Below are 11,577 nucleotides of genomic sequence, written 5' to 3' on the forward strand. Positions count from 1 at the left end.
GGCAATAGATTACCGACTAATAATTATGATGAAATTGGCACCTAATGCAACGGTTGTTGTATACAACGATATATGGAGAGTGTATCTATTGCAACGGCATTATTATTATTATTATTATTATTTTATTTTTATATTTTTTTTAATGGAACAGTAAAATAATATTATATGAGTTAGTTAAATGAGTTGTAAATTAAATCACTAATTATATATATTAGTCACTACAAATCTAAATATACTAACAAGCTAAGAGAAACAAAAATTCATTAAATTTATATACAATAATTATAATGCTAAATACGTACATTACAAAATATTACTTACTTGTTTTCGGTATGACACCCTACTAATAAACTAAAGTTATATAATTAATTTAATCGTCCAAAATACAAATTCCAACATATATATAAGCCGGTTTTTTGACAACTTGAACTAATAGATAGGAGTCGCCAAAATATTTGCACCATTTGTTAGATGACTAGCTAGTCATGTAGTCACTATACTTCATCTCCATTTTGCTCACCATGCACCTACACGTAAAAAAGAATAAAATAATAGAACTAAACAATTGAAAAATAATGTGACTAAATAATTTAACTAGATAATAGAACCGAATTAAGGAAACTCATAAAGCACAACCAAATTGTAGTATTCATAAAGCACAACAATAAAAATAATACAACTATAGCTTTTGACATATTATTATAAGAAAGTGGTGTAATGAATCAAGAGCACAGACCCACCATTGGGTTCAAAAATGGACAATTTCTGTCCGGAAACTATGCAAAAATCCTCTGTTTTAATTTTCTTGGTATTATCATTTCTTTAGAAAGAATAATGAGCTTTCATAACTCAAAATCAGCAAAATCTGAGGTTTTTGCATAACTCAAAATCTGAGGTTTTTGCAGAAGGTCCTCCGGGGTTTGAGCAAGAACAGGACAATCAGCAGGCCTTTAATTTAGATATATGCAATGTTGTCAACGCATAGACATAATACAATTGGTTATAGGAGCTGGGGTTTGCAGCACTATCACATTAGGTATTTCTCACAATCGAAGGAATGGGAAGAAAAGAAAATGGGAATGGCTCCTGAATTCTGATGGTGTCACTTTTAAACTAGGGGAAAATCAGCAGCAACAACTGAACTGTGAAGCTGAAATTCTGAGTGTGATTCTCAGAGGCCTAGAAGAAGCTCAAAGACTGCAGCTTTTATGTGATCACTACTTAACTTTGGGTTATTTCCATTGTTGAGTCATGTTGGCTAGGGAGGTATTTGTGATGTTTCACAGAACAATGTTGAATTATGAGAATTTTTATGAATATTGGAATAATAAGAGGTTGCAGACAGGAGACTTCTCAAGTGGGTGCAAAGTGATCATATTAGTATGCTAGGGGATAGGATGATAAAAAAGAAAATTGATGACATTGTACCCTATTTTCATTCTATATTTCTCTTAGATTCACTAAGTTTAGGGATTAACCTTCCTTTTCTAGTTGTAAAAAAAAAAAAAAAAATCAGCAACAGAAACAGAAACATACATGAACAACAACAATATTTAGACAGAAACATACATGAACAACAACCATATTTCAGCAGTAAAGTGTACAACCATATAAGTGAAAAAAGGGGGAAAACGTAAGGCAGACAAAACCAACCAAAAGCAATAAAGGAATAAAGCAAAAGTTAGTGTGCATCAGAAAAATACATGAACAACAACAATATTTCAGTAGTAGCTACGGCAGAATGAGGTCAATAGCATAAACTAAATTTAGACAGAAGCAACAGAAAATAATTTATGTTACCTGATTAATTGTAGCCCCAGATTTAGAAGATTGCCTATTTTGGTCAACGAGAAGATGTGGCGCACTACATGAATCCTTTGGAGCCAATGGAATCGAAAAATCAGGAATGACAAGATTAATCCCGGGGTTAGCATCCTGAAGTTGAGTCAAAATTGCAGTTGTTACGCTTGGTGCAAGTTGTTGTACTAATTGAGCTTGCATATTTTCTAAGAATTCCCCGTTCATATTCATCACTCCATTTGGCAAACATCCACCACTCTTTAGTTCCACTATCCATACCTTAGGGTAAGAATAAAGAGGGTTATTTTACTTAATTTTTTACAATAAAAACATTTAATCAATTCACTAAGAGTTAAGAGAGTCACTGACAGAAACCTTTCATTATTAGAAACTGACAGAAACCTTTCATTATCAGAAACTGACAGAAACCTTAACCAGCAACTGACAGAAAGCTTTCATTATCAAAACAGCAACAAACAAAGTACCTACGAATCCTTCATGTACATGATCAATTCAAAATTCCAAAAGAAATTGATACCTTTCATTATTCAGCAATATATATTAGACAGATTTGTATCCTCAATAATAAAAAATTAGTGGCTTTATTTTGAAATCAGAATATCTAATTCAGATCATAGATGAAGTAAACTAAAAATGCATAAAATGTAGGATATTAAGCCCATAATATTTTCAAGATCAGAAACATATGTAAACTAATACAAAGGACTCAGTTCAGATCAGAAAGTGGAATTGAAGTACATAAATCGAGTCAATGGTTGTTTCAAGATAAATTATGCTATAAGAATTGGATATAGGAGTAGCTACATGGCATCCTATTTATCAAATGTTGAAAGTTATTGGTCATTATTGATCATAGATGAAGTAATTTTTTTCATGTTATTTGTGTAGGTTCGTGTTGATGTTAGTGCTGGAAACCCTGAAAAAGTCCAGGCTGCATTAACGGAAACCAGAAGAGGGTTGTCTGAGTTGGCTTTGGAGCCCTTAAGAGAGGAATACTATTATGACTCTATGAGGTAAGCCATGAATTAGTCTTGTTTATCACGGAGTATCATTCTATCCAACAGTGGATCAACAGTGAATCTCACACAATTGGTCTTATGGTTGGCTTCATGTTGTTAGTTGTTTTCGTGATGCCCAAACTAATGGAAAACATGGGTAATTGTTCTGAACTCTTAAATTAGTTAACTCTATTCTTGCTTACATAGAATTGCATCTATTTGTGAATTAAAAATTAAAAATTTAATTTATCAAAATCAAGCAGCACACCCCAAATTTCGAGCACAATATACACCAGAAAATCACAACATTTTTTCCCCATATAATTCGAGCAAAAACAACTACAAATTCAATCAAACATACCCCAAAAATGTATAGCATTTTCACAGTAAAATTTGAGAAAAAATAAACCTGAAATTCAAACTCAAAGATAAAGAAAATTCCATATTCCACGGCCTCAAATACAAATTCCCAAAGACATCAATAAAAATTTAATATTTATTTTATCAAAACGCAACAACAAAAATTTCAATTAAGAAATTTCTGAAATGAAGAATCGTTGTATACCTTGAACTCAAAGTCGAGATATCAGCCACAGGGACATGCAAGACGAAAATGGAACTTCTCCACTTGAATTACGCCGCCTCTTGAGCAACCAAACGTCACTTGAATTACGCCACCTCTTGAGTTCCGCCTTCCTCTACTTCACTAAGTTTTCCTCTCAGAATTTTCAAGAAATTGTAAGTAATTTTTGAGTATTTTATGGCCTTAAAATCGGAGATTTGGGGAAAATTGAGAATTTAAAGTTTTTGGAATTGCTAATTAAAATAGCTTAATAGAATTGGGGGAAATGGAGGATTGGGGGAAATGGAGAAATGGGGGAAATGGAGAATTCGAAGAATGAAAAAAAATGGGGAAAGTAGTACAGTAGAGAGAAAATAGTGTAAGGGTTCCTTATTTTTTGCCCATGGAATAGTGACAAGGGTTCAAAATATTTGGGCAAAAAAGTAGAGGTAAGATGAAATTTTCAGCGCGCCTCCTACTGTTTCCATTACTATAATCACAAACCGTTGCAATAGCTTTCCTTTTTGTTGAAATATCTAGGCTGATGCAACAGTTCATTAGAGCTGTGGTAATAGCTCTACTTCTCACAACATTAATACTGAATCCGACGTATTAGCCTACTCTATTGCAACGACAATTAAAATACCGTTGCATTAGCCTTTATTAGGCCGTGGCATTTGATCAAAAATGTAGTAGTGGATATATACTTAAAATTTACTTAATAGTTATTTTTGTAACAATTTCTCAGACTACGAAATAACAAACTCTCTAAAATTCTCTCTCTCTCTTCTTCTTTTCTAACAAACTCTGAGGTGAGTTTGAACATTAATGATTCAATACGATAACAAAGTACTTAATAATTTTGACATTTTAACATTAAACAAAATTGTTAGCATCGACAATATAATAATATACTCATCTCGTCCCATATTTACGTTCCTATTTCTCAAAAAACACGAAAATTAAGAAAAAAAATGAAGGGAGTGAAGATATATTGTATGAGAAAAATACGGAATAAAATATAGAGAATATTTTACGAGAATAATAAAAAGTAAAGAATGTTCGACAGGAAAAATAAAAAAGTAAGTAATGATTTTTTTTAAATATATAAGTATTTTGTATGAAAAAGGTAAAAGATTGCTTGAATTATGATATAATTATGTGATATTTTTAAAGACAAGCACAATATTTTGAAGCGTCCAAAATAAAATATATTTACTACCTCCGTTACCGGTTATGTGCAACAATTAGATTACGGATATAATATCCACCATATTTAATTCCCGTTAATTCAAAAGAATAGTTCATTTAGTCCACCTAATTACCCCTGCTCTAAAAATGAAAAACCCCACTAAAAGGGGAACAAAGCCGCAAAACGAGAGAAATTACACATAATTTTGTCTATTAAACATACCCGCGCTATAAACAACAAACCCACAAAAACCACCCTCCAACTTTTCTCTCTCCTCCTCCTTCTCTCTCTCTTCCCTCCTCCTCAGATCCACTCCCATGGATCTCTCACCGTCGACACCGCCGGCGACGACATCTCCCACCGTCGTCGTCGGCGGCGCTAAGAAAGATTCCAAAACCTCCGCCCAAAAACTCCGGCTTATGCTCAGCTTCAACGGCCACATCCTCCCTCGTCCTCACGACAAAACCCTTTTCTACGCCGGCGGTGAAACCCGCATTATCTCTATCCCTCGAAATTCATCACTTTCTCTCTCCTCCCTTTTCTCTCACATCGCTAAATCCTTCTTCAATGGGTCCCTCAATTTTCTCCTCAAATACCAGCTCCCTAACCATGACCTTGACTCCCTCATTTCTATCTCCTCTGATGAAGATCTCTTCAATATGGTTGATGAGTATGATCGACTTTTGTGCTCTGGTTCTGGTTCGCGTATCAGATTCTTTCTCTTTAAGAAAGAGGAACCTGTTCGTGATTTTAAATGTGATGATGATTGGTTTTCTGATGCGCTAAAGGTCGCGAGTTCGAATCCTGTCAATTATAACAATAATAATAATAGCAACACCAATTGTAATAATAATAATAATAATGATTCTTCGTCGTCGGCGCCGGAATCGATTGTTCTAGAGAATAGTTCGTCGTTTGGGTCAAATAGTTCGTCTTCGAATTCTCCCGGAAAGAATAATAAAGTGGGTGTTGCGGATGATTTTAAGGTTGTTTTGCCCTCTGTTGATTCTTTGGGAAGGTAATTTAGTTTACTATTTTTTTGAATTTTGAATTTATATTTTTAATTTACTATTGTGGTTTTTTTTTTTTAAAAAAATTATTATTATCATTTTTTTTTGTGGATGAACTTTGAGTAATTGACGATAGAGGATGAAATTTGTGGGTTTTGTTTGGTTGATTTGTAGGATAATTTTTTTGTAGAAATAGTTGTTCAAAAGTTCGGAAATTGTTTGAGTTTACAAAGGATTGAAGTATGATATTTTAGTTTTGATGTTTTCCTGTAATTTATTTGATTTAATTGAGAAATGAAAGAAATCAAACATAGCTATCATATTATGTGCCTGAAATTATCATATTCAAGTTTAATGAGGTTTAGGCCTTTTGCCATGTTTGGTATGGATTGGATGGTGAATTTATTCTTTCAAGAGGAAAGACAAAATGTCAATTTTTTTTTTTAAAAAGCATATATTGGGTTGTCAATGAGAAGTAGTTAATTGTCTTTGTAAATATCTAGTTAGGTTGCAGCGGAATATTGTTTTTATTGGATCCATAGGTGGATTTCGGTTTTTCGAGTGGTTGGTACGTTGTACGGAATTGGTATTGTGTTTTTGTAATGGGTTAATTTGCAATAGGTGAGGTTATTAAGGTGGTTTTCCTGAAACAACGAAACCAGTATCTGTTCAGATGTGGATTGGTTAGAGCTAAGACTTTCATGGGACTTGTGGAATGACCGAGGTATGACAATGGTGGTGGTGGTGGCTGTTGTGATGATTGTAGGATGTAAAGAATTGGGTGATGAATACTGTGCAAATATATATGGGGTAGTTAGTTAGTTACTAATTTACTATTTAGGTTTCATATAAGGGTCACATGTGTTGATTGTCCAGCAGTTACGCTATATGACCTAGGCAAAACCTCTCCATGTATGGTGATAATTTGCATTGGCGGTTGGCAAGTATGAAAGGAGGTGTAGCTAAGGTAATACGAGTTTGATATTTTTAAGTTGTGATTACTTTAGTAATTGGGAATCCTGTGTTGTTCCATGTTTGATGCTTAGAATTGCTAAGGAAAGGTAGCGGAGATGTGATAATTAATATGAAGTACAAAGTACAATATCATTACTGGGATCTATGATCTTCATTTTCCATGCCAAATGCTCTAGACTTTATGCAATATTCTGAAAAGCTCCAACAATTTTCAATGGGTGTCTTTATGTTTAGGATGTACAGTCATACATGCTTGGTGGTTGGTCTTGAAATTTACTTACAAGATGCTAGTCCAAATTAATTTGCACATGTTTATAAATAAGTTGTCAGTAATAATGCCATAATTCTCTCCCTATGCAGTGATCCTTTGATGACCAGATCTCAGAGTAAATTATGTAGATTCCTTTGCTTTCTGTGTTATCTTTAGCTAAGCCTGTTGACCACCAGCAAGTGTGCCTTGGGTTCATTGTCTTTCAGTAAAGTTAACGTTAGGCTTTATTATCTACTGTAATATATTTCTACGTTAAAATTTGCTGACTATCTAGGGAGTGGATCATTTTCTTATGTATATTGGGTGGGGGTGTTTGCATGTACATTTAGTTTCTAGTAGTCCTATTAGACAAGAAGTTAGATGAAAGTAAAATCTTGGATCTTAAGACTACTCTGTAAACGATCCTTGGTCCTACACTTACTTCTTTGGTAGCTGTATGATGTCTCCTCTTTACAGCCTGAACTCCGCATTTATAATATGTCTTTTCTGAAACAAATGTCTTATTGTGGCTTAATGCATTGATGGATCATGTCTTGGAGCGCTTTGTTTTAGTATTCACCTATTGTTTATCCAGATTCCTTAGTAGTTAACCTTGGTAGTTTCATGGATTGTTGTATTTTACAGTGATTGCAGCATTCCCAGCCCAAACTTCAGCCAGCAAGGAATTGTGTATCAAGACGCATCAGGATTTTTTGACTCTAATCTTGCTTCTGTGAACCCTGTTGAGACTGAAAGCAATGCTTCTGATCGTTCACCTCGGAGTGATATTCTGACTTCCGTTCAGGTTTCTGGTTACATGGTATCTAAACCAATGGATAAACCTCAGCACCAGTCCCCACCTCAGCCACCATCACTAGCAACAGCAACGCCACATTACATTCACTACGCCACTCCTCAGTCCAATTATGCTCCCCAATATTACCCAAATTCTATACCTGTTGCATCTTATCCTCCAATGTATCCAACTTATGTCCAACCACATCAACCCGTCCAATATCAGCTAAATAAGCCATACCCAGTCTACATGATGCCTATGGGACAAACACAAAATATGTATGATGCGTCTATGCCTCGTACTATGACAACTGCACCAAATGTTGCTAGGAGTCAACCCCATGTGCCTTCAAATCCTGTTGTGGTTTCACCCCCGATAATTTATGAAGGTTACAATAAACCTGCTACTCCAGTGTCTGAATTTGCTGCTGAAGTATACATGCCAGCTGCTATGGCAACCCAGCCTGTGACTTTGCCTGCAGTGCATCAACCAGCTCAGCCTGTTACTGTTCCTCCCATTGAAAAAGCCAACTATATCAGTGAATTTGAAGATCCTATGCATGCCCAGATATATAAAACTCAACCTTCTGGTCTTATATTACCTTCTCAGCTTCAAATGGCACAAAGTGCTGCAACAGCAATGCTTCCAGAAAGTTTCACTCAGTTACAGTTGGAGAGTACTAAACATTGAGGATTCTGAGCAACAGAAAACTGCTGCTTCGAAAAACAGTTTTGAGTAAGATACATAGAGTTCAACACTGTAATTTCATTTTCCCTGCTTTGCCTGCACCAGTTTTCTTTTTGTATTGCAGTATATCGTCTTGTTACTCTAATACATGTTTGTTTAGTATACATTTTTTTGACCTTTTTTTTTTTTTTTAAAAAAAAAGTTTAATTAAAGAAAAGATGCTTTTGCTGTAAGCATTGTGATCCTGATTATGTAACATTTTGGTAAAGTAATGTATAAGTAATTGCTGTTATCTTGGATGTGTTATTGAAGTATAAAAAATGATTAATTGATTCTTTTAATCTTTTGTATCTATCGTCAATATTTTATCTAGGAATCTGGTTGTGTCCTTGGTCCGTACTTGAAGACACAGGAAGCTGCATAATCATATTAGTGAAATTTCATGTGGAATCAAAATTTGAGAATTAGTCGTCGAATCTTTACATGCATACTTGTCATATCCTACTAATCTAATCTAATAAACTCTATGTACTGATTATAAAATCTCCCAAAATAAATACTCCAAAGAACCTGGTTTGTATGTACAACAATGCTTGAATGTAATTTTATTAAATGAATACCCAATGGTGATTAATTGTCTGTGTCTGCCTTCAAGGGGGCTGAGTTTTCATCTTCAATCTGCTCATTAGCAAAATATTTTGCAATTTTGAGCATTACTTTTCTCCTTCTTTTCATAGATAAAGAGGTTGAAGTGCTTATACGTCTTGTGGCCGGAGAGCCAGATCTTCGCAACTTGGCTTGTCTTACTGGGGTTGAGCTATAATCATGATCTTTTATTGATCTCCTCCCCTGGAGGCTCTTGCTGCTATGATTTATCTCTCTTTGCTGCTGCTCTGTTTCTGAATCCTCCGTGCTTTCTAATTCTTCCATCCTCTTGACTTCCTGCTCTTCCTCTAGCTTCAGCTCTTCAATCTCCCTCTCTACCAAAGCAGTTTCTATCTTAATCTCTCTCTCACTGGCCTTTAATGCTTCTGCCCATGCAAGAGCAGCTGCCACTTTCTTGTCAGCAGTCTCTCGAGCTCCAGCTGCACATCCTGTTAAATATTCGTACTCAAATTTCGATATTGTGATGGTAGAATTTGTCTGGGAAGCCCTTGCTTTCACTGTATTTTCTACAAGGGTTTGCAATTTCTCAAGAGCATTTGCTTCTGAAATTTTGACTTCTTCTAGCTCTTTAACTACAGTCTGTAGTTTCTCTTCCTTCAAATCATTTTCAGACTCAATTTTCTGAATCTCAGCCCTGATGCAGCCTGTCTCCTCTTTCAATTTCTCCTCCTCTTTCTTCACGGCCTCCTTATCTCTTTTTAAGTTCTCTAAAGCAAGGGAGAGAGATGGTAACATTGACTTCGCCTTTTCCTCAGATGCTCTGGCAACTTCTAATGTATCTTTGGCCCTTAGAAGTTTTGAGTTCATCTTCTTTATTAATTTTTCGGTTTCTGCTTCCTTTTTTTCAAGTTCACCCTTCTCCTTAGTCATGTTTATCAGCTCGATTCTTATTATATCCATACTACCCATAAGCTGAAACCCTTCTGCTTGGATAGTCTCCAATTCTTTCCTCGCTGCCTGCAGATCTTCTGTGACTGTCTTCAAAGCAAAGTCGTTTAAACTTACTCTTCTCTGATATTTACTGTCCATTTCCTTAATCAAATTCAGCTCATTCTGCAATACATCAACCTCTGAATTTGTAAGTTCTAGTATATCTTCAAGATATTTCATTGTCTCAATTTCATCCCTCAATGCACCGATCTTTTTTCTAGTTTCAGCCATCAGATTTGAATATCTTTCCTCTTCTTTTTTCTTCTGAGCTTCAATCTCTGCAAGTTCTTTCTGTGCCTGGATTTGAGCTAGCTCAACCAATACCTCCTCTTCTTTAGCCTCTTCAATCTCTTTCCTTAATTTATCAGCAGCACTCGTATAAAACTCGAGTCTTAAACCAGCAGCATCTGCTTCTTTTTCTGCCCTGAATTTCTCTTCAACTGCGCGTTCTATCTCAAGTTTAATTTTACTGATCTCTCTTTTAACTGCTTCAACCTCTCTCACGACTTCTTCATACTGATCATTTTCCTCTTGGCCAGGTAATTCCTCAACTCTCTTTCCCTTCTGAAACTCCTTAGCCCTTAACTCCGACTCTTGTATCTGTGATGTGAGCTCCCTAACTAACTTTTTCGCCTTCAGAATTTCAAACTCAGCCTGGTTTATCTCTGACTCTGCTATTATCCTGTTTTCATTGATTTGGTTGATCCTATTCTTTGCAACATGAAGTTCTTGAGCCTTTGAAGAACTTATCTGCAAAGTTCAAACCAATCATTAGCACAAATAATCAAATATATATACTCGTAGTAGTAATCTAGTAACAGATAATGGAGAATATACTCTATTTACCTCAGAGTTTGAAGCATTATTCAGAGACTTCTTATATGTATTAGTAACTTGATTAATCTTCCCTCCACCATATTTGTTAATGGCTGCTTTTACTGACCCAATTGTCCTCCCATTTCCCAATTTGCTCCCATCCATCTCAACCAAACACTCGAAAAATCTCTCCTTTCTTGCTGAGATTCGCGGTATATATAAAAATTCCTGTATTTTCTACAGAATCTCATATTTTTGATTCATTTTTTCAGTAATTTGTGCTCTAGAGGAAGGCCACAACCCAAGTTTAAGAAACTAAGATTAGAAGAAAATAATGTTTGGTTGTTATTGTTACAAGTCCTCAATAGTGTTGCTGCCATCTATCTATCCAGTGGGACATGCATTTTGCTTGTGCTTTCTTTCTCAAGCTTTTAAAGATTTTGGATGAAAAAATTAAAAAGCCAAACAGCTTTTAATCTCTACTTAGTGCTCAACTCTCGTGAGTCTTGACTGCGGTAAAGGCGTAAAGCTTTATCATTTTATATGCTTCAAAAGTGAGAGATTGTCCACCATTTCTATTTATTTTTTCAAACTGCGGAGTATAATCTCAAATAAGGTACAGAGTAATTTAAAGGAGAAAAAAGTTCAAATATGTCAAATATAATTTTAAAGTTGGATAAAGCACTCATTTAAACGAAATATATTTTTCTTTAATGCAACATATTTCCACCACTCATATTTATATAATTACATGTTAACCTATTCATTTCAGGAATCCAGTCACTTCAGGTCAGGTCAATTCGGGTTGGATTACTTTGGATTGGGTCGATTCGGGCCAATCAATTCGGGTTTAAATTGGGTTAGGTCACTTTCG

At 35.1% G+C, this 11,577-nt stretch overlaps 2 protein-coding genes and 1 long non-coding RNA gene across 3 annotated transcripts; 1 reads left to right on the forward strand and 2 right to left on the reverse strand.

Moving 5' to 3' along the window:
- Nucleotides 1-249: 249 nt before the first annotated feature.
- Nucleotides 250-3,986, reverse strand: LOC110720359. The gene is made up of 3 exons (XR_002511323.1): nt 3,385-3,986; nt 1,801-2,079; nt 250-527 (listed from the first exon to the last, which is right to left on the reverse strand). It is a non-coding gene; the product is annotated as an uncharacterized LOC110720359 (long non-coding RNA).
- Nucleotides 3,987-4,539: 553 nt separating this feature from the next.
- On the forward strand, nt 4,540-8,583 carry LOC110720358 (probable serine/threonine-protein kinase tsuA). The gene is made up of 2 exons (XM_021899378.1): nt 4,540-5,591; nt 7,454-8,583. Exons 1-2 carry the CDS (start codon nt 4,891-4,893, stop codon nt 8,292-8,294), a joined length of 1,542 nt encoding a protein of 513 aa, XP_021755070.1. The 5' UTR covers nt 4,540-4,890; the 3' UTR covers nt 8,295-8,583.
- Nucleotides 8,584-8,730: 147 nt separating this feature from the next.
- On the reverse strand, nt 8,731-11,115 carry LOC110720357 (protein PLASTID MOVEMENT IMPAIRED 2-like). Its single transcript, XM_021899377.1, has 2 exons — nt 10,734-11,115; nt 8,731-10,637 (listed from the first exon to the last, which is right to left on the reverse strand). The coding sequence occupies exons 1-2, from the start codon at nt 10,866-10,868 to the stop codon at nt 8,922-8,924; spliced, it is 1,851 nt and encodes a 616-aa protein (XP_021755069.1). The 5' UTR covers nt 10,869-11,115; the 3' UTR covers nt 8,731-8,921.
- Between the last annotated feature and the right edge of the window lie 462 nt (nt 11,116-11,577).

The sequence above is a fragment of the Chenopodium quinoa genome, unplaced genomic scaffold (assembly GCF_001683475.1).
Source record: "Chenopodium quinoa cultivar QQ74 unplaced genomic scaffold, ASM168347v1, whole genome shotgun sequence".
Taxonomy (NCBI): domain Eukaryota; kingdom Viridiplantae; phylum Streptophyta; class Magnoliopsida; order Caryophyllales; family Amaranthaceae; genus Chenopodium; species Chenopodium quinoa.

Excerpts from the sequence above, each read along its gene's own strand:
- LOC110720357 (XM_021899377.1), bottom strand. The coding sequence starts at position 10,868 with ATGGATGGGAGCAAATTGGGAAATGGGAGGACAATTGGGTCAGTAAAA. Across the intron at positions 10,638-10,733 it reads ATAATGCTTCAAACTCTGAG|ATAAGTTCTTCAAAGGCTCA; the intron begins GTAAATAGAGTA and ends TGAACTTTGCAG.
- LOC110720358 (XM_021899378.1), top strand. The coding sequence starts at position 4,891 with ATGGATCTCTCACCGTCGACACCGCCGGCGACGACATCTCCCACCGTC. Across the intron at positions 5,592-7,453 it reads TCTGTTGATTCTTTGGGAAG|TGATTGCAGCATTCCCAGCC; the intron begins GTAATTTAGTTT and ends TGTATTTTACAG.